This window comes from Mchenga conophoros, linkage group LG2, assembly GCF_057382185.1.
Source record: "Mchenga conophoros isolate Kocher_MC1m ecotype Shallow Benthic linkage group LG2, M_conophoros_male_GT1.1, whole genome shotgun sequence".
Lineage (NCBI taxonomy): Eukaryota > Metazoa > Chordata > Actinopteri > Cichliformes > Cichlidae > Mchenga > Mchenga conophoros.
The window spans coordinates 38,378,727-38,401,065 of NC_140527.1; the positions used below are offsets into that span (position 1 = coordinate 38,378,727).

General features: G+C 37.1%; 1 protein-coding gene across 1 annotated transcript; it reads right to left on the minus strand.

Moving 5' to 3' along the window:
- Positions 1-1,200: 1,200 nt before the first annotated feature.
- On the minus strand, positions 1,201-20,412 carry LOC146582585 (solute carrier family 4 member 11-like). Its single transcript, XM_085245046.1, has 20 exons — positions 20,202-20,412; positions 16,973-17,023; positions 16,132-16,209; positions 15,730-15,773; positions 15,308-15,527; positions 15,117-15,198; positions 14,902-15,025; positions 10,070-10,279; positions 8,566-8,650; positions 8,361-8,486; positions 8,159-8,272; positions 7,398-7,530; positions 7,050-7,123; positions 5,943-6,213; positions 4,495-4,601; positions 4,025-4,190; positions 3,695-3,868; positions 3,163-3,358; positions 2,354-2,523; positions 1,201-1,884 (listed from the first exon to the last, which is right to left on the minus strand). The coding sequence occupies exons 1-20, from the start codon at positions 20,236-20,238 to the stop codon at positions 1,818-1,820; spliced, it is 2,529 nt and encodes an 842-aa protein (XP_085101172.1). The 5' UTR covers positions 20,239-20,412; the 3' UTR covers positions 1,201-1,817.
- Between the last annotated feature and the right edge of the window lie 1,927 nt (positions 20,413-22,339).

Here is a 22,339-nt window from a genome sequence, read left to right on the forward strand (position 1 = left end):
GGTTAAATAGTGCCTCTTTTTTACGGACATTAACCAAATATTATTGGGCGTATAGAAAAGGGACTATTCAAAAAAATAATTAAAAGCCCCAAACTGCCATTGTAATTTGGGAAAATATCCTAGCTGTCCACAACAAAAAAAGTTCACAATATGATATGTTGGTCTGTTGATGGACTCATCCATAAGAATATTGTACAGTCTATATACAACTGGCTTTGAAAAACACATTTCAATGACCTGATGGGGTTTGTGTTCCAAACCTGTGCAGTGTCACGTGTGTCTGTAATGTCTGCAAATGAGAACTCAAGACACTGGCTGCAAAGAAAATCCTGCCAATATTCTTTGGCAATACTGGTTCCCTCCAAGTAACTATATAAAGTGTTGTTTTGGTCTGTGGGCACAAGAGCTGAAAGCCTCTGACATGGCAATTTTAGGTTCCCCTAGCACTTTATGATACAGCCTGCAACTAAGAGTGATTTTCCCTAGAATTAACTAGAATTTCCATGTATTTTACCTGGTTATACCATGTAATAAAACAAACATGTACATACAAGTGATACACTAAACTACTGGAAAGAAGAAAAAATCTGCAGTGTAAGTAATTTTAAGTAGTGCATAAGTCATTTTTAGCAGCGTGTAACTAGGTATATTACAGGGGGAAAATAATAATTATAAGTTGTGTTTAAGTAGTAGCAGTTCAAAAATAATCTTTAGTAGTATGTAATTATTGTAAGTAGTGCATAACTGCCAGATAGTTTACAGAAAAGAGGCATGAATTATAATGTAATTAATTTGAATTAGTCTGCAATTTCCAGGTATTTTTGTGGAAATAACAGTTAAAATTTCCTCATTTTATAAAGTAAATATGTGTTAGCCTTAGTAGCATGGGCCACATTATGTAGCTAACCTTGTTTTTTTTACACATTTATTGTGCACTATACTGGTTCGCATCGCAGATGTTGTAAGTTTCAATTGTTCTTTTATGTTAGGCATAAAAATGTGATAAGGACTACTCTTTCTTTTCTACTTACAAGAGAAAAAACACAGCAGCAAACACTGCAGGGCAAAGGTCCACCAAAGGTCCACAATCATGGAGCCAAGTCAAACTTTTTTTTTCCTTACACAAACATTTAAAAGGACTATAAGTAAAGTACAAAAAATGATCAATGTGAATGACCAGAGTCCAATAGAATTATGTGGTTTTTATTATTTATATGCAAACCCAAAACTGAACACAACAGAAGTAACAATAAACTATTCATATTACCTGTGAATAATTTAATTTATATGTTTTTATTTGTAGTTCAGTTCTTTGCTTTCTTTTTGTTCTTCTTGTCTTTGGCTTTTCTTCTTTGTTCTTTTCTTTTTTCACTTTCTTCTGATGATTTTTCATTTGAGGAGGAGGTGGAAGCTTCTCTAGTCCTCATTGTATAATGATTCCTTCTTGTCTCTATAATTGTGAAAAATTACCCCCTTAAAACTATTCTATATGATTTAATTCTATAATACCACTGTGATTTAAGCTAAAAATTGAAATTCCACTTAATTCTAAAGGGATTACACTCATTGTCAAGGGCTACTCGAAACACGTATCTGTGCATGAAAACCCGTGTTAAAGTTAAAGGGTTACATACAACAAATATGCAGTGATTTTCCATAGTAAAGTCAGCTACATTTAAGTTACATTTGCAATGAACAATAAAAAATAAAAGGATGGTTATAAATGATAGCGAAATCTTGCAGTCCAAATAATTTTATTTCATCAGATAATTAATTCCTGGAGAAACTGAATCTTGTCATGAAATTGCTTTAAAGTTTTACATGTATTGTGAATCCAGGATGTCCAGATACTTGGCCTCAATCATTCTTGGAAGCAAGCTCGTCCTGAGAGAAAACACATTAAAAATGCGTGTATTATTTACAAGGAAACAACAAATCTTCAAGTACTTAGGGTAAGAACATCACTTCTTGTGTGTGTGTGTGTGTGTGTGTGTGTGTGTGTGTGTGTGTGTGTGTGTGTGTGTGTGTGTGGTGGGGGGTTCAGTGGGAAGAGTGTCTTTCTACACGTAGAATATGATAAAAATAACTGCAGACGCAGCAGTCCCCTTTTTCTTCCTTTTTTTTAATGTGAGAAAGTAAAGGTTTAATGCTACTTTTTCCATGTAAAACATTTAATTTTGTTTTGTTTTTAAGAAGGTCGTGTTGTACTGCATTTGTTCTAACACAAACTGGTACTAATTGCAAAAATGGGACCATAAAATTGTGTTTCCTGAGGTGCCAATGAGCTGCAGATAAGGATGCATGCAGATTTTCATGTTCCCACTCTGCCCCCTGTTGGCCTGGGTTATCTCACCTGACAGGGACCAGCAGGATCATCAGCAAGGGGAAAACCATCTTCATGTAGGGCAGAGGATACATCCCGAATGCACACAGAATGATCAGCTGGATTATCTGCAGCCCCGTGAAGTAGTGGACCTTCCTCTGAGGCACACGCCGAATGTAGTGAGTGGGAGGATAGGAGGTCTAGACAGAGACAGAATAAGATATGATTAACTATGTTTTAAGTGAGATTAACTATAATACCCCTCTCAAGCCAAGATTTGTATATAACAGCACACCTGTTGCTGCAGTATAAATTACCATTTGAGAAGAAAAGGTATGCTAAATACTCCTGTAAGCTCTGGAATTGTAATGCAACATTTGCATTTTTTTCAGAAGTGCGTTACTTTATATTTTACTCATTGCTATGCAAAAATGTGCCATGTTATTGTACTATATTTTGTCTATTTAAACCAGACCATGATAAACTCTTATGACAAAAATAACTTTGTTTTCCATTAAAAACAAGTTGTTTTTGTTATGGTGTGCACCAACTTATCATATGAAAGTTCTGTGATATAACAAGAGTGGGACCAGTCATGTGATAACAAGAGATCTTTGTTTCCTTTTCTTTCCCCAGAAGAGTGATTTTTTTTTCTGCTGGATTTTAGTTTCTTCACTCTTCTGCTTTTTATTTGTTAGTTAGTTATTTGTTTTGTTTTTTACACTGCTACTGGTTATCATTTGTAAAGTTCAATCAATACGAAGGAAACAAAGAGACAATAAACTAGAATGAGGAACAGGATCAGTAAACCACACTCTTCTTATCTGCTTCATATCCACCTGTTCCTTTAGCAGGAGGGTCATGCGGTCCACCATTTGATTTCCGTCAAGTGAAGTGGCTGCGATGTAAAGGAAGAGCCCATAGAGCACAGGCTTGGGAATCCACTGCAGAGGAATGGGCAGCATGAACACGGACAGGCCGATCAAGATGTTGGCCACCAGTGAGGTCAGACGTGTTTCCTTCACACTAACGATGCTATTAGGACAAAAAGAGAGGAATGAGTTGTTTGAGCAACCCAGAACAATCTTTATATCTTTTAATGCATAAGATCAGCTTTTGAATCCAACATGAAAGGATAGAAATTAAATGGATCACTGACGTATTAAACAATTTATGGGCAACTATGCACACTACGTCTGCTGCAGAGATAAGCCAGAGTTTCTTTAAACTACATACAGTAACCATTTTGTTATTCTGCTTAGTTTTGAACTGACACTCTGTCACAAAGGTCTCAAACTGAGTGTTAAAAGCATTCATAAAAGCTGGTGCTTTCCGTGCGGTCAGAGCACACCTCGTTTTAACTTTACTCACGTCGTGTAGAGGTGTCCGTTCTCTACTTGCTGTTCTACTTTGGCAAGCTGACGGGCATGCAGAGAGGAATGTGGGAAAGCAGCGTGCATCCATGGCAACCCCAGACAGGACATGAGGATGTTAATGAAGCCTGTCAGCATTAAGTCCCAGTGGAATGCTGTGCCTTTTAGCAACCTGGTATAGATGTTCACACACGTAAGCTTAAAGTGGTTTGTCAGTAAAGGCACAGCATCAATACCAAATACTGTAAAGGTAACATTTAAATCACAGGTTCTGCTGTGTGTCGTTCTTCTCATAGCTTAGAACTCAAACATAAAGTGGGATTCGTACTTGTGTTCCGGCACATGTGTCAGTGAAATGACGATGTTCTGGTCAATAAAGATGAGCAAAGCAAGTAGAAACCCCAGACCAACTGCACTCAGTGCATTCATTCCTGACAGCTTTTCAAATGGAGGGAACTTGAAGATCGGACCATCGTGTACACTGAACACGGGAACTAATAGAAGCAAAACATTTACAGAAAGCTTGTTACAAACATACAATGAAAACAAAAAATAAATAATTGCTTGAGCTAACCTTTCTGCTAGTAGCCTCTGTTTTAAAAGCAAAGCTTAAAATCTGTGTCTATCTCTCACACACACAAAATCCCCAGACTGGGTTTAAAGTTCACTTGAAGCAAATGTTTTCCCCTTTCAACAGAGGATTTATGAACAGTGAAAAACGTTATGTGCCAGGGTTGTGACTTTAAGCCTCAAGAGTACTCTTCTATCATTTCTTTCATTTGAAAGATCCATACTCACGCTGTATGTCAATGAAAAGGTAGGAGCCAGTGAAGGAGAGTATCAGCACAGACACAGGCAAAGCACAGTCAGACACCACCTCTCTGATTTTGTCATTCAGGTACGGGCTGTTGGGAAAATAGCAAGAAATATTTCAGCGTTTTGCAACTCGACTTCTACAAGTAGTTTTACAGCACATTTACTGCAGTTACTCTTTGTGTTTGGGAAATAATTCATGTCAAGTGCTGAAAGCTGCCACTGAGGGAAAAAGAACAATGAAGTCCCAGGAGTCAGATATAGAAATGCATGATAACAGAGTCACATATATCTAACTCACGTATTCCAGTAATATTACTGCAGGGTGAAATTCATTGCACATGATTTGTAACCTTGCAATCCAGTCTTGGGATGCACGTTTTGTCCTTGTTTTGTACGTTATGTGAACCTATTTGCAGCAAGCATGAGGGGAAGTGGAAGTAACTATCACAAATCTTCTCATTTGCTTCAGCTTATTTGGGTGAAGGTCATGGGGGCAGCAGTCTAAGCAGAGATGCCCAAACCACTCCCCAGCAACCTCCTCAAGCTCTTCTAGGGACATCCTGGCTGGATGTCTCATAAATTACATGGCTTCTTTTGAATTGGATAAAGGTAACTAGCTAAGTATCTACTACATTATACAACTGCAGTTCCCTTTGTTAATTTAAACCCAGGCTTAAAATCACTACTAGGTAAAAGCAGCAAACAGTCTAGTTACACATAGTGGAGTAAAGCTCCTGATAACTTTAATATTTCCTCTCAGTATTGCACACATAAGTGCTGCACATGAGTAAATGCATTTTCTGTCATTGCTTACAACAGAGTTTAAATTTGTCCTGCAGACTTTTAAAATTCTGAATATAAAATGGACGACAGTTAAAACACAGCTTTCATGTTATTAGTTAAAGAGTAACATTGTTATACTGCAGTACATCCTACTGCTTTAAATACTAAGTGTTAAACATGTGGCAGTCCATTTTATATCTCATACAGCGTCTCTGGTTGTATCACATCATATATCTTTCACATTTGATTGTTCCATCTTTCTATTATTGCAGTTCAGCTGACTAAAATATTCACGACATGACATTTTTATGGCTTCGCTACTCCAGATGGAAAAGAGTCTGCTTTGGGCAGCATTTGAAACAGAGTATTTCCCCTGATGTATTTGGTATGTTTTGAAATATTGTTTTCTCTTGCGTGTAAAGTGTACTGAAGCACAGTTTGCTTTTAATAGGCTCAAATTTCACTTGTACTTTTAATGTGGTATTTCCACCTGGTGACACTTTATTGTTCTTTTATAAAGATGCGTTCCCAGGAGAAAAAAAACTAGAGTTGCACCTCTGCTTACTACATATATTTTGATACGATAAAATAAGCTATAAAATGGTTCAGATATCCATAATGTGAAACAACAAGTGAACAAACATTACCTCCTCTTGATGAGGTAGAGTGTATAACCCAGCCACAAAGTCCCCAGCATGAGCAGGAGACAGAGGATGGGTCTTTCTCTTGTGCATAACACCAAAGACTCAGGCAGGAAGATTGACTCTGCATGTCCTGACATCACCCTGGTCTCATTTTGATGCTCCAGTGGGGTGTCTGTCTTGTTTTTTGCACTGTCTAGAATCTCATTAATCTGCTGAAGCACCAGTGTTTTGTTTGTGGTCGTGAGAATGGGCCCCTGGTAATAATGGTGAAAAACTAGAAAGTGGAGTAGAAAGATGGAAGAAGAAGAAGAAGAAAAAAGATATGTCACTAAAGACAAACTAGAAGACAAGATATAGCTGTATGTGATCTTAGTGGAACACATCCCACAGTTGCAGGAACTTATTAAAGTCTGTAGCAGGAAATGTAATATAGACCAGCGGTCTCCAACCTTTTTTGCACCACGGACCGGTTTATACCCGACAATATTTTCACGGACCGGCCTTTAAGGTGTCGCGGATAAATACAACAAAATAAAACCAGTGCCGGTACCGAAAAAAAGAAGATTTATTCGTAACACATGTAAAAGACCCAGGAAAACCGAGTAAACGATAAAAACGATAACAAAATAACGCTGGAAACCGATAAAAACCCTGAAAACCAGACATTTCACACCTGAGCCTCAACTCTCGCGGCCCGGTACCAAACGACTCACGGACCGGTACCGGTCCGAGGCCCGGGGGTTGGGGACCGCTGATATAGAGCATCCACACAGTTAGTATTTAACAAATGTAACAGATGATTAACGTAATCACCTTTAAGTCATTCTCTACATATTTACAGTTGTTCAAGCATTGCTCAATTTGGAGTCGATTGGCAGAAAATTACAAGAGCCTGAGGCTCAGAAGAACAATTCTTAAGAATCCTAGATATGTTTAGCCATTTTTTCCTGACTTGTTACAGAAACTTAACACAAAAATAATAGTTCACAAAAAATGTTTTCCTTAATATTATATACTGTATGTCCTCATAGAATACTGCTCTGTTTCTACTATTTGCTTGTTTTTCCTAAAAAGATTTTATTGTGGCAGTCTGACATTAGTTGGACTCACTTTTGATTGTGCCTTTCACCGCATCTCCAACAAATGCAATTGAGATGAACAATGCAATCACTTCTTCTGTTGAGCTGGAAGAAAAGAGAAGCAAGCAGCATGGTGCGATCATTCATGTTGTATCAAAAGTGTGGGTTTTTTCCAAAGCACAGACAAAACATTAACTTCAGTGGAAAATTATGGCTACAATGGCACGAGAGAATGAAAGAAAATTACTGATTAAAGCTGAAAACAACAAGTAATAACAGATTAGCCTTTATCAGTTCACTTCAGTGTTTAGACAAAAGTAGTGGCCTTCTGTCTGTGATATTTAATAGTAACAAATATTGTTTGCGAGCGTGTATTTACCGTTTGAAGAGTTTCATCAGCAGGCTGACATTGAATAAGCCTCCGAGGATGAGGAACAAGCTGTTCCATAAACCGATGCAGGCGTAGAAAGCATCAAAGTCGAGGTCGTAGTCATCACAAATACCCCTGATGACTGCAAATTATACAATAACACACACAAACTCATAAAAGCTTATTAATTTCAAGAGCATTCCACTATTTAAGTGACAACATATTGCTTAGCGAGTTGTTGAAATTAATACCTTCATTTTTAATGGTCAATTCTCAGATCTGACTACTGTTTGTATAAATTATATGCAAGGCAGGTGTTGTATGAAGTAGATTATCAGGAGTCTTTTTTTATATAACAACAGCTGTCTGTGGTGACTGGAGATGGTGTTTAAAAAAAACAAATCCTGAAATAAATTTTAGTCAAACGAGATTGCAAAGGTCTGTAGAGGTTAGTCATAAGTCTCTCTGAGTGGATCCTTGCAAACCAACATTTAAGCCAAAGGATGTGATAATGAGTTACATCGAGTCATTTCAGACTGCATTCATTTCTTTATTGCTGTGGCCCAGTAATGACTTCATTTGATTGCTTATGCTGCCTAATGTTAGCCATCAGGCTTGACTCTGACCTCATTTGCTGCACCTAATCCCACCATGTAAACTTCAAAGCAAACTAATTGTATGACTTATTTGTCATTAAATAAGTGTTACTTATTCAAAAATCTAACTTCTATAGTCTGACATCCAAATCGTAGCAAGCAATGTGAATGTACCGCTTATGAAGATGGCCAGTGGTGCAGTAGTCAGCGGAATGACAAGCGGCGAGCCAGCAAACAAAGCATAGATCACTCCTCCAATGCTCTGGCCAACAATGGTCTTCTGAACATCTTTCAATGAATGAAACAGATACGTATTTTTCATTAAAGCTGTTGAACATACTGTGTGCCAAATTAAGAGTAAAGAAAAATCCCATACCTATTTCTCCTCTTGTGCTTTCATCATTCAGTGAACCAAAGGCAATGGCAGGCAGTAGAATTGCAATGTAGAGGAAAATCGCAGTGGTGGTGTACTTCAAGAGAGAGCGGTCACTTCCAATTATACCTGTTTGAATTATACAAAATGTTACTAAAGCTACACAGTAACAAATCCACAAAACAAATGTGAAGGAAATTGTTATTACCATCTGTGAAGTCTGAGGGGTACAAAGGCAGCCTGCGGCGGAAGTCCTCATAAACACCCTTACCAAATCTGAAGAAATCTGTGCACTGCGAAGAAGGTAGGACATAGTCAGGCCCACTGAAGCTGTGACAATATAATGTGACATAATATAATGCTATTACAACTGAATGCATAATGTATCAGAAATGTGAATGTGATATGCTTTTGAACTAAACCAGAAACATGCAGTCATTTACTGTACAGAAGTCTGAACTATGCTGGTACACTGTGGCCATGATTTATACATCATTAAAAGTACAGGCAGCATAAATGCCATAGACTTTGTTCACGCATGTTGCTTTAGGTATCAGTGAGAAGATGAACACTGGAAAGCTATTCTGAGTAATGTATCTGTCAGTTTGAAGACTTATTAGAAGGGAAAAAACTACCCAGTGGACATAATAATGTGACTTTATCATTACAATAAATATTATAAATACACCAAAAACTACCAGGAGTTTGCACTTATGTGTGAAATGTTTATTTGGCTAGAAGAGGGTTTGGCCTTCATGTAAAATGACCCTGGATCCTTTACCGTGTGGTGCAGTTGTTTCAACATTCACGGATTATTAAAAATAATCTGAGGATACAAGTGTGGTGTCTCAAATCCAAAACACACACTTAAAAAACAAACAACAACAAGAGAAAAAGTGTATTAAACTAGCTGTTGATAGCATTTGCTTCCATGAAACCAGATTCTTAAATAGACACAGACATTTTGGAAGTAAAACTGGATTTCTTCTCTTCTTATATTCTTGGTGTTTTAGAAAAGACCCTTTTTCTCCTTTAAAAAAAACAATGACGTGAAAGCGATCACAAACATAGACTTCCATTACCACAAAAATGTATTTAAAAAAAATTACATTCACATTTGTGCTTTGAATTTATCTTTGTGACTTTTGTATTTAAAAATGATCCAAGTGGAGACATTTCAGAAGGAATTTAGCTGATATACGATATAAAACTGAGGTGCTGGCATCCATAATGTTTATTTTCACATTTTACTATTCTAGGATTGTAGGATAGGCTTGGCAGCAGCAAGCCTATACTTAAATGCTGTTTTGAAAGCAGTCAGAACATCAGGTGTAACCACAACCTGATGTAAACTTAAGTCTTTTACAACCTATTACATGTTTTTTCGCTTAACTGTACTTCGGTGTTTCCTTTCTCCCACCTCGTGCTGAACAAACACATTTCATCTTAATTTAGAAACTGGACTTAATGACATACATGGACGTGCACACGTTCAGCTGACATTTCCATCAAAGACTTGGCTGCTTTTTCAGCCTTTATTGTGCATTCTGGCTCAACTACTTTATATTACTGCAGCACATATGCCTGAATAACAGGGAAACGCGGGGGTGGTCTCCACATCTGAAAACAACCTAACACTCAGTAGAGAAATTTGTTTATGTGACTAGTTAGCTAGATTTACACATATGTTTCTCTTGGTTACTTATTTTTACCTGGAGTGGTTTGCCCCTGCGTGGGTCTGAGTCCTCCACTTCCTCTGTGACCGGTTTATCACTGATTACAGAGAGCTGTTGTCGGTGGTTGACAAGCTCCTGTTTGAACTCCTCTTCGGTCTTTGTCTCCAGAAGCTTCTGTCTGAAGGAAATGCCAGAGAACATTGTTGCAAATGTTCTACCCACCTCAATGGCTGTCTTGGTGCTTTTCTAAAAAAACAGAACAACAAAGTTGATGTTATGTCATTCTCTGCATTCTCTGATTCACAGCAAAAAGCCTTCGACAGGATCCAATGGCCATTCTTATTTGAAGTTTTGAAAAGGTTTGGCATTGGAAACAGATTTTTTAAATGGATTCAGTTGATATACTCCAACCCTCAAGCAGAGATTTTAACTAATGGTCTTTTTATCCGCACCATTCAGATTATATCGTGGAACTAGACAAGGGTGCCCCTTGTCACCTCTCTTGTTCACCTTGGCAATTGAGCCTCTTGCGATGGCAATTCAGAATCATAAAAACATATCAGGAATTAAAGTAATGCTGACCACCGTATCGCCCCATATGCAGATGATGTGATCCTGTTCTGCACTAATTTAAACAAATCAATGCCATCCATATTAAGTCTCATTAATACATTTAGTACATTTTCGGGTTATAAAATAAACTTTGCTAAATCCGAAATATTATTTTTGAATTAAAATGAACGACAAAACCCTCCAATCAACACTCCCTTTCTGCTATCTGAACATGGGTTTACTATCTGTGTGTGAAATTAACTCCCTCAATTGAAAATATTCTGGTATCCAATTATAATTCCTTAACAACGTCAGTTACTACACTTCTAAATAGATGGATGAAAGTACCTATATCTTTAATTGGTCGTATTAATATACTAAAAATGTCAATTTTGCCAAAATATCTTTACCTTTTTTCAATCAGTACCTCTCTCTCCACCAAACTCTTTTTAGATTTGCAAAAACTATTCCGAAACTTTATTTGGAACAACAGAAGACCAAGACTCAGAATCTCATTACTAAACCTCCCTTATGAAAGAGGGGTTTACAACTTCCAAATTTAAAGTGGTACTTCTGCTCAAATCAGAGCGGCAATGTTTTATTTTGTTAATGAGCAAATTCCAGTGTGGGTTTCTATGGAGTCTACAGAAATCCAAAGTCCCCCGAACTTATATCTTTACTCAGCCGACAGGAAGACACTAAATAAGCAAACTAAGAACCCCTTTTTAAAAAACACTATAACGATCTGGTTTGAAACACATAACTACTTGGGAGAAATGTTACAACTGTCTAGGTTTACTCCCATATTTGGAAATAACTATCATGGCTGTGTGTAGGCAGGCAGGAAGAGAGGACCCAAAATGCAGGACTCAAGGAGGAAGAAGAAACTCAAAATACACAGCTTTATTGCTGGGATGAAGCAGAACAGAAAAACACTAACTAAACTAGGAGTACCGAATAACTAGACAGGTTGGCAGGCTGGCAAAAAGAACACACAGAGGGAGTGAGGGCAGAAGACGTTAACGACGCGACACCGAGTAGGGGAAGACACAGACACTAAATACAAGAGGTGAACAGAGCGAAGAGGAAACAGCTGGGAGACACGGCTGACGCTGATTACACTGACGAGACAGGGAGAGCACAAAGCTGAACGCACTGACATAAGGCACAGACCTACAAAATAAAACAGGAAGCACACGACAGACAGAGACACAGACGCAGACTCGTAAGCAGGCCTACCGAATATAACACATAGAACTCAAACATCATCATCATCAACAATACACAAGAGAAACAAAAGGTTCATTCAAAAATAGACCAGAACTCAGAATGCTGGGTCAATACTGACCCAGAGCCGTGACAATAACAGCTTTCCTCCTGGTAGCGCGGATGCAGGCTTTAAATTTTGGTTCGATCAACGTATAAGAAAAGTGTCTGATATATTTAGGAATAATACTCTTATGTCTTTTGAACAACTTAGAAGTACTTTTTCTATTCCTGTCAAACATTTTTTTACATTTCTTCAATTAAGAAATTTTATCTTAACCACACAAGGTAACAGCTTAGAAATCCCCACCTCCTCCTCTCTAGAGAGCACAGTTATAAAGCATCTAAATGGGAGAGGCCGAGTTTCTGCATTGTACAAATTATTTATGGAAAATTCCATCAACACAGTCTATTTTAGAGGCAAATGGATATATCTGATGATGAGTGGTATAAATCATGCTCCTTGGCCCAGAGTCAAACAATTAATGTGCAATCTAAACTACTTCAATATAAATGGTTAACAAGACAATATCTTACTCCGTCAAAAATGCATCATTTTATCTGAAACATCCCAGACTCCTGTATTAAGTGTGGAGTGGACAGGCACTTTATTTCACTGTATATGGGAGCATCCACATGTGAAAATCTTTTGGGAAAAGGTAATAAATCTGTTGAGTCAAATCACTGGTGACGTGATTCCACTTCATCCTAAAATATGTATTTTAAATATATACCCAAACAACAGAGCTCTGTTAACGACTGGACTTTTGGAATCCAAGCGCTGTTGCTATGTGTTGGAAAAATCAAAAAATATGTGGACTATCTCAGTGGCTTAATGGACTGACATCTATACTATCTATGGAGAAAATAACTTATGCATTAAGAAATAAACTGGACAGGTTTTGGGCGATATGGTCTAAATTCTACAACTTTTTTGGAGAACTGCAGCGTGCACACTGTGGACTTAACGGCCTGAAGCACTAACTTGATTTGTATATCTGCTCTTCCCTTCTGTTTATTACTATTAATACTATTACTATGTTGTTTTTGTTGTTGTTGTGGGGTTTTTTTTTTATTTACTTATTTTGTTTTTATTTTTTATGTCCACGGTGTATCATGTAAAACCAGTTAAAACCAATAAATAAATGTTAAAACAAAACAAAACAAAAACAACAAAGTTTGGCTTTGTTAGTTTCTGTCAATTTAAATGATAATTTAGGTGATGTTATTATGTTGTGTTATTATGTTAATTATCACATGTGATTTTTGCATTTAATAATATAGCAAAAACACTGAAATACTTAGTAGGGCTTCTTTTAAATTTGACTTGTGAGGATAATGTATTACACATGTTTTAAATATTCAGTGTCATTTTTGTTTAGTGTTTCAGAAACAGTGGGATTAGGGGACAAATGAGTGTGGTTATTAGGGCCCTCCCTGAGCTTGGTTCTGCTGGAGGTTTCTTACAGTTAATAACTCTTTGGATAAATTATGACAACCTCAATCAGGATTTTTATTCATCTTTAGCATGAAAAAAGTTCATTTTTTAAAAACATGTACACAGTTTGTTACATGTCCACTTCGGTGGACAACATACAGTTTGACTTATGACTTTGGTATGAAGTGCCAATATACACTGACACAAGTACAAGAAATACAAATGCTTTGAATGGCTGTCCACTGTAGTGACCACTATGTGTTAAAAGGGAGCTTTTCCTTCCAACTGTTGCCAAATCGCTTGCTCATACAGGGTCATGTGATTGTTGGGGTTTTCTCTATTGTAGGGTCTACCTTATAGTATAAAGCACCTTGGGTGACGATTGTTGTGATTTGGCGCTATATAAATAAAATAGATTTTTATTGTCACTGTTACAAGAACAATGAAACACAGTTTGACATCTCTCCATTAGAAGCATGTCGTTTTTATTTTTACATTAAAAGTCCTTTAAAATTGAATTGAATTGTGTTGTTTATTCACTTGACTCTTTTTTGGTCTGTAATAAGTCAGGAAAAGTGAAGAGTTAAGTTAAACGTCATGGAAAGCCAGTGAATACTGACCAAAAAAGTAATCAATAAACAGACTGTCAAAATAAATAATCGATTATTATTATAAATGTGGACTTAGCTGATTTATGTCAAAGCCTGAATATTTAGTTAATACCAAACACAAAGTTCCTCAAATGGCCTTTTGAGGTTGGCAAAAAAAATTAAAGTTAATTCTTAAGTTAAGAATGAAAATGATACAAGAGTAAATTTTATATTTGTTTTATTAGGGGTGTGGCCTCTTTGAGTGACAGGCAAATGTCCACAACTGTAGCTGTCACTTCCCAGATGTTCTAGGCATAACATCAACTGATTCATGTTGATGAACTGGACCTCTCAAATTGGGCCTCCTGAGCTGTTTATTGGGCATAACTAGCACGTGTCTGTGTCTGTGTGCTGCACTGATGGAGTGAAAGTATGGATGAACTTTAGCAATCAAGCTTGCCGGGCAAAATCTCTAGCCACGTGTTGAGGAAGTTTTTGAATTTTGAAGCATGATCTACTATATTACCTAAAAACTTCATGTATAGGATCACAAGTCAAATCTAATAAATACCATTTACCAAAATCCCTCCTGAAATTATACTATGTTACAAATTCTCTTTTCAGTTTCATCTTAGAATTGAGACATATAACTCATCCAAATATGGTATATTGTCTCTCTGTCTCTGTGTTAACCCTGCGTCACACTGCCAACCTATCCAGGGTGTACCCTGCCTCTCGCCTTATGGTAGCTGGGATAGGCTCCAGCTCCACTGCAACCCTGATAGGATAAGATAAGAGGATGGACAGAGGCCAAAACGACAAACTCAAGGCTTCCAAACAGCAGCCCGTAAGCCAATATGTGACGTAACAGTGGCTACATCAGGCTTTTACATGCAGTCTATGCAACTGAATATTATGGCCAGTCATCAGCAAACAGTAATTGCTTGCAACAAGTAAGCTATCGACAAATTAAGAAAAAATTAAGATGATATTCAGAAGATGAGTGGAGAATTTGACCTTACTGTTCTAGGTGGAGCGAGGATAAGGACGACGTAGCGAGCTTCACAACAGTTGACACCCCAGTTTTGTGGCCTCTCCAGGCGGGTGATGCAGACATGACGTCTCTGCAGATTCCTCACATTCGAGCTGAATTCAAAGAAATTTATTATTTGAAATCAGTTAACCAAGAAGAGACATGAACTAAACCTCAGACAGCTTTAACAGGAGATGAACTCACAGAATACAAAGCCAGGACTGCTGGTAATGAATGCCAGTAGAAGTTGCCGTCACACCCTGAATGGTTTCTGACAGGAGATGAACTGTGGAAGCATAATCCAATAAACAGCAAAATCAGACTAAATGCTCATTTTCTAGTTGCCTTTAATGTAATCAAGTGATTTAGACTTCTTTGGTAACATGCTCGTTCACCATTGATCTCTTTCCTTCCTGCGTCTGTGAACAGTGAGTTCATGATCTCATCCACATCCCAACTCTCACGGCCTTCGACCACAACATGAGTTAACATTCGCCTTAGCACCTCATCCAGAGTGGCAGCTTTTTCATCCAGAAGGATGCTTGCTTGGGCCAGAAAGCCGTCCAGGTCTCTGTGGGCGCGGACTTCCTCCTCAAAGTTCATGGGCTTAACATACTGGTGGGAAGCAAGAACATTTAAATCATGGATGCAAATGAATGAAATGAGGGTATCGTTTTCTGCCTGCTGTAAGTTGCTGATGCTGTCTCAGTTACATTAAAGAAAATATTTTAATTTGCTTTTGCTGCTGCAGTGTGGTTTAGATAAGAAAAAAGTAAGTAATGGTATAAAAAAATTCATACAAAAAAGTAAATCTTACTTTTCTTGTTGTGTTTAAAAGCCCAAGTCCAGGTCCTTCAGGATCTTCAGCAAAAGAAACACAAAACATTACGTTTATATGCAAAGACTGTCTTAGTATCACCAAACTGTTGCTCTAATACAGTCTTTTCTTTCATATTTCTAAAGGTTTCCTTCCTTCACTCCGGATTTTTCAACAATGTTTTTTTATTTGAATCAAAGCTGCCACACATGATTTGATAATGGTAGAGGCTGGAGTCAAATGTGATTTCAAATCCTAGACAAGTAAACAAGACAAGACTAAATAATTCCATCTGCTGTGTTACTGTAGTATCTTTACATTACAATACAAATTGCTGTGATTTGGCGCTATGTAAATAAAATCGAATTGAACAGAATGAAGGCAAATTTCAAAAAGGCAGACCTGAAGGACTAATCTGGATCTCATTGTCATAAATGTGGTCCTTGTTGGTAGTAGGTGAATCCTCTCCATCCCTCAGTTCTGTGAACAAAACATAAATGAGTGCAACAAAGTCCCAGAGTACATACATTACATATAACTGAGGAGTTATATCTCATAAACAGCATAATCCAATAATATCCAGTAAATACATTTTCACTGTAAAATTGTTTGACTTGTAAAGGTCATCATACAACCGTGTTTATTAAGATAAATCACACTAAGATAAAACCTCTTCTTTGCATCAAGGTTAAGATGCTATGCTAGCCACATTAACAATGCCTCCAGTAAGGGAGAATTTATCTTGCCCTCCCACCAGTCTACCATCTGTTGACGAGAGGGAGAGAGAGACTGCCAATAATAAAAAAAACCCTTAAACCAGACATGCAGCAATATAACAACAGCAGCCTCTCGTAAAGTCCTTCATTGTATAAAAGATAAATATGGCTTCTCAGTTGCTAGTTTTATGGGGGAAGAAAAAATGGCCTCAGAATTAGACAATTAACCCTTCACGGGCAAAGCTTTGAGCTATGATTATTCACTCTTCCCATCATTGACTCAGAGATCATCTGTCTTGTTATTCATTAATTAACACACAGCGAACAGACTGGCTGTGCCCACCAGCATGTGAAATGGGTCATCAGTGAGCAGAGAGAAGAACAGACATCTGCATAAATAATAGTGATACAATAAATTTAGACGCGTACGATCCCCACCGTCCTGAGGGAAAAATCATCTTTGTTACTGTGCAGATCACTTGAACTTCATAAAAGAGCAAAAGTCTGCTGTAAAAAGCAATACGCACCCATCTCTTGGAAAAAGTAGCCATTGTTAGGCCTCTCTGTGGGTGGAGCCGCTGTGGATGGAAGGAACAAATATGATGTTTACAAAATGTCCTGCTCAGCTTCAAGCGCAGTCTTTTATATTAAAGATTTTCATCACTGTTTGTACTGTCTGCCATTCAGTTCTTTAGGTGCAGTATGGAAAAGTTAGAATCACATCGCTATAAGCACAGAATAAACTATTTTGAATCACTAATATTTTTTCAGATAATGAAGTTTATGTAAGTGCACAATAACTGCAGTGTTAATATATCGTGTTAGTGTTAATATGTTTCTTTTTTACACATCAAGCACATTTTTCAGAAGCTGCTACTGGCTAACATAAATTGTTGTTAATAGAACCTCTAAGGATATCAACTTTCTTCAGTCAAAACTACAACCATGTCTGAAACCACAACATCTTCAATGATAATAAAGGAAAGTCTTTATAATTGTTTTGAGTGACATGTTTGACACAGCTAACATGGTAACTGTGCGAAACTGGACTCAAACATGCAAAAACAGTGGCTTTTCACCAGAGCAACAATCAGTTTCACTTTCATTTCAGGATGCATCTCAAGATTTCATCTTTTCTTTTCTGTGCACATGCTTGTGCATTCTGTATACACATTTTACAAATTCCTATAACAAAGCGAGCACACACGTCTAAGCACAATTACTTCCAGATTTACCAAAATAATGTGATGCTGTTATGAAAATTAAGGAGCTTATGTCAAGTTATGGTAATGCTGTGGAGAGAGAGGGGAAAAAAGACAAGAACCTGGGAATCTTAAAAGAGATCTGTGAAGTCTCGGTTACAGAACAAATCTAGTGCCAGCTGTGTCTGATGTTTGTATTGGCGGTCATGTATCTGTGAGACACGGCTGCAGCTGTACAGATGAGTTTTCATTGCCTGAAGCACTGTTTGGCTCTAGGGGCTTGCGAGCAAGGCTATATCTCAAAGCAGATTAGATAGAACATTCCCAGGCCTCCTCCTCTTCACAGGAGTCCACACAGACTACACAGCCGTCTGTGCCAGGACAGTGTGTGGATGTGACCTCTGAAACTGCCTCATGAAAACATGAATGTCAGGTTTATTGTAAATATGCTAAACTATTCCTTATCAATATTGTGAACAAAAGGAGTAATGGCATCACTTTCCGATTAGTCCCTACTGAAAGCTGAGGTGAGGACATAAATGACATTTGGGGAAGAAAAAATTAAGGAAAAAATGGCTGAATTGTCAGTGACAGAAATGCTTGTCTATTATTGCTTCTTGCTTATCATCTATTATGGCTAGCGGCCCCCACAAAAAATGACCATTATGCCTTATAAGCAGGATATCACTGCCATCAGGATAGTAGTATGCTGGTGTTGGCATTTGGCTCAAAATAAAATTGTGTTTAAGTACAATTAAGAGTGCTAATGCAGCTTGTTTGGTATCCTTGTATCAATCGCTGGTTTATCTGAATTTTTTCAGTATTTTTTTCTCGCTATGTTTGAATCTAAAATTGTATTTTACAGTTTTTGAAGTCTGACGTGCCAAATCACCCCTCTGTTGTTGCACATCGTTTGCTATCTGTTATTGGCCTATCTCATGAACCAAATCTGTAAGTCTTAAAGCATAACATATGATTTATTCTTACAGACAGCCACACTGCCATCTGTAGACTTCAAGCAGGCTACGTCCTTGTGAAAAAGGAAACAGGAGAATCCTTGTTGGGTCTCTGGAAACAAGTATGCTGAGCTGCAAATCTGAGAACTCTGTGCTGAACTGCACAAGGTCAAACTATGAAAGCAGAAGGACCATGGTGTTCACATGTAAGGACTTATAATAGCTTGTCTATCAAATAAGAAGGTCAGCTAATGATATCCTCCTATGCACCACTCAATAAAATACACTGAATTACTACACCTGCTGCTAAAGCAAAATCTTATCGAGACTTAATTTGACCATGGTGGGTGCACGCTCCTGTACCATGAACAGTGTGTACACTGTGGTTCACAATGCAGACATATGCTTTGTTATAATATAAATAACAGGAAGGAGGAACTAGCGCTCATTCCACATCAACACCTCAAAGGGTACCGATAAAGATATTAGGTTATCTTTATCGGTTTGCATATCCAGCACAGTGAATGTGCTGGATATGCAAACATTAGAAACCAACAGTACAGTTACAGTTACATAATTTATACCAACCTGAGTATCTGACTGAAAGGAGGTTTTGCTCACTTCAAAAGAATTTATTTGCCATGTGGTACTAATCTTAAAAGAGCAAATTGATTCATTACAAGAAGGTTCTGCTGAATTATAGAAAACCTGGAAGCCTTTAGGTAATAATCTAAAGTCGAGCATCAGGGGTGTTATTGAGGTTGGTAGATTTTCTGACATTGAAATTATCACCAACGACAACCACAGAACGAAGAGCTGAGAATGGAAAACCTTGAGATTTGCCAGATTAGAACATTAGACATTTTTCTACCAGATAATCTTCTTAATCCTTGACCTGAGAAAATTCAAGTAGGAATTAACATATTAATGGCAATGATGAAAGTAAGTTCCAGGTCACAAAGAGAATTGTCCCATTTTAGATATTGGTACCTTTAATGTTAGACATATTTTGGCTTGTAATAAACACTTACTAATTAATAATAATCACTAATAATCAGATCAGCCAGTGGAACTGTGTTACCATTAACATGAGCCCATACACTTCAGTAGATTTCTTTTCAAATGTTTTATATAGCACCTGTTTTCAATAATAGTCATCTTAGGGCACTGGATGATGTACAGACTCTGCAAGATTAGAGAGGAAAACTATTTTGTAAAGAAAAGCCAAATTTCACTAAGAAAAAATATAGAACTTGGATAATTTTCTTGAACTGTTCCTGGTGCCACAACAGAGTTAAAACTGGTGCTGGAAATATTTTTGCAGGTCTGTTATTAAAGCACTGCATGGCAGATGAGTGTATCATTTATTGCCATACTGTAAATATTGACCCATGTGCTTTGCTTTTCACTTTCTGGGCAATGAAAGCATCTTTCTCCTATTCTGTAGTTTTACTGTTAACAACAAGAAGACATTAAAAATGTAACCACAAGTGAAAAGAATCAGGAAAGAAACATTCACACATACACTCTAAAACGGCTTCCTCCACATGTTTGACACATTTCACTTCCTCACCTCACTCCACTCCTGTAAAACTTACCAGAGGGCACAAAAGTAAGGACCTTTTTGTCTTCCATGTTTCTCCAGGGGTTTTTTAAATTTTAGGTCATTTGTTTTCCAAAGCTCAACCCATAATCTTTTATCTTTGCTCTGCTCGTCAGCATTTACTAATCATCCTCCACGTCTTTTATACACACGCCCATACATACATACTGATGTAACGTTACCTCCCTGCACCTCCTCTGGGAGCACACGAGTTTGGAAGAGGGAGAGAGAGGGCAGAAAGGGAAAGCATGAGGGGGAGAGAGGTGCTTGTTTCTGCTGGGTCCTTGTGCCTATGAAATGGACTATATTCCAAGTAACTTTTAAAAAGGCAATTTTAGGGTTTCGGTATGTTATTTTCATAGGTAACTCTTTCAGCATCGTGATGTAAGCTTTAAAAGGTTAAATCATTCAAACCAATAAACAATTCAAAAGTCATCAAATAGCATGTCTCTTTTTGTAAATGTCATATAAATACAAAAAAACAATGGGAATATTTAGATTGTACACAAACCGGTTCTGACAGATCAGTCAAGGAAAAAGTGAACAAATGTTCGTTATAAGAGGCTGAAACATTTAAAGAGACCAGTAAAATATAAATATCGCATTTGCAGCCGAGGTAATGAAATACATGTCCTGTACATCTGTTATTGAATGTCATAGACTCAGTAGAAATTCAAATTCCCATTGTTTAACAACAGGACACTGTTTTATTCCTCACTGGCATACCGTATTTCTTTCCACAACACCTGCTCAAATTATTCCTTATAATCTGATGCACATCCAAGAACATGAAGACACTAAAAAAAATAACCCGTGTTAAAACTATTGATCCATAACATTAAAAATATGCTCAAGATTCTTTAGTTACACTATAAGAATCACTTTCATTATTTTAATGTAGATTCTGAGGGGAAAGTTTACTTGTTTACCCTTTATTCTGGATCTACATCTTTATTTTAATTATCTATATGCACATACTGCTGGGAAATCCTCTTAACTGCTACAAGCAGACCTGGCAAAAGCTGTGAAAAAGAACCGTTTTAAGGTTTAAGTAACCATATTATAAACTTACGATATAAAATAACAGTACAGTATATTATATATTATTACAGTATAAAATAACTCAACTTATGATGTTTATTCTCACAGATAGATGTGGCAGTTATTTAAAAGCGTGTCTTGCATGCTGGTTATGAAATGAAGATACTCAATGACAGTTTAGAAATAAAATCGAATGATGCAAAAGTAGTGTCTTGACACCAAAAGATATAATTCTGTAATTAACTTAATATTTGAAAATATAAAATAGAATAGAATACCTTTGTCTGACATTGTACAGATGCAGAATTTGGAATAATAAGAGTGAATATTTAGTTAATATTTATAAGTTGCACTTATAGTATGTATTTGCAATGAACGTTTCCAAAATCATAAATAACGTTTATATTGAGATGTATATTTTGTAATGAGCTGTATATAAGATTCGATGTTTTCTGAGAATATCTAATATCTATCACTTGTTTGTTGTGTTCTTGGTTGAATTTGGCTTCAGACTAATGTTCAGTTTAGGAAGAAGAAGTGATTCCCTCATTTGCCTTGAGATGGCAGCAGAGTCTGGTGTTAAAGCAGCATGGCAGCAACAAGGCTGGGATTCTGTAGGGGATTTCATAGCAAACTGAATTCTGCATGTTGTAAAGGACTGAGACTCTCAGAAGTGGCTAAAAGAGGGTACTCCTCATTCATTCTCAAGTGTTAATGTCTAACCTGACCACTAAAGTCATACTGTTGCTTTTTACAAGCTATTTTGCAACTACTTACAAACTACCTTTAATTAATTTGAATTTCTATGTGGAAATAAATGATTATTGTTTGCTTGTTGTTGTTTTTTTATTAAGCTCAAAGGCCTGAAACCTTGATCATAAGTAGATGTTTAATCTTTTATTGTGTTCTGCGCTGTTTGAACTTTGAACTGTGCTGCACTATGTTGTTCATTTGCAGCACCATGAATCTGCCTCTGTAGTGTGAGTATGAAACAAGGGTTCTAAATAAAATTGCCTTGCCTTTAACAATCAGTTGTCAATTATCTATATCAGTTATGCACTGAATAAACTTTTCACGCATGCCATATTTGCA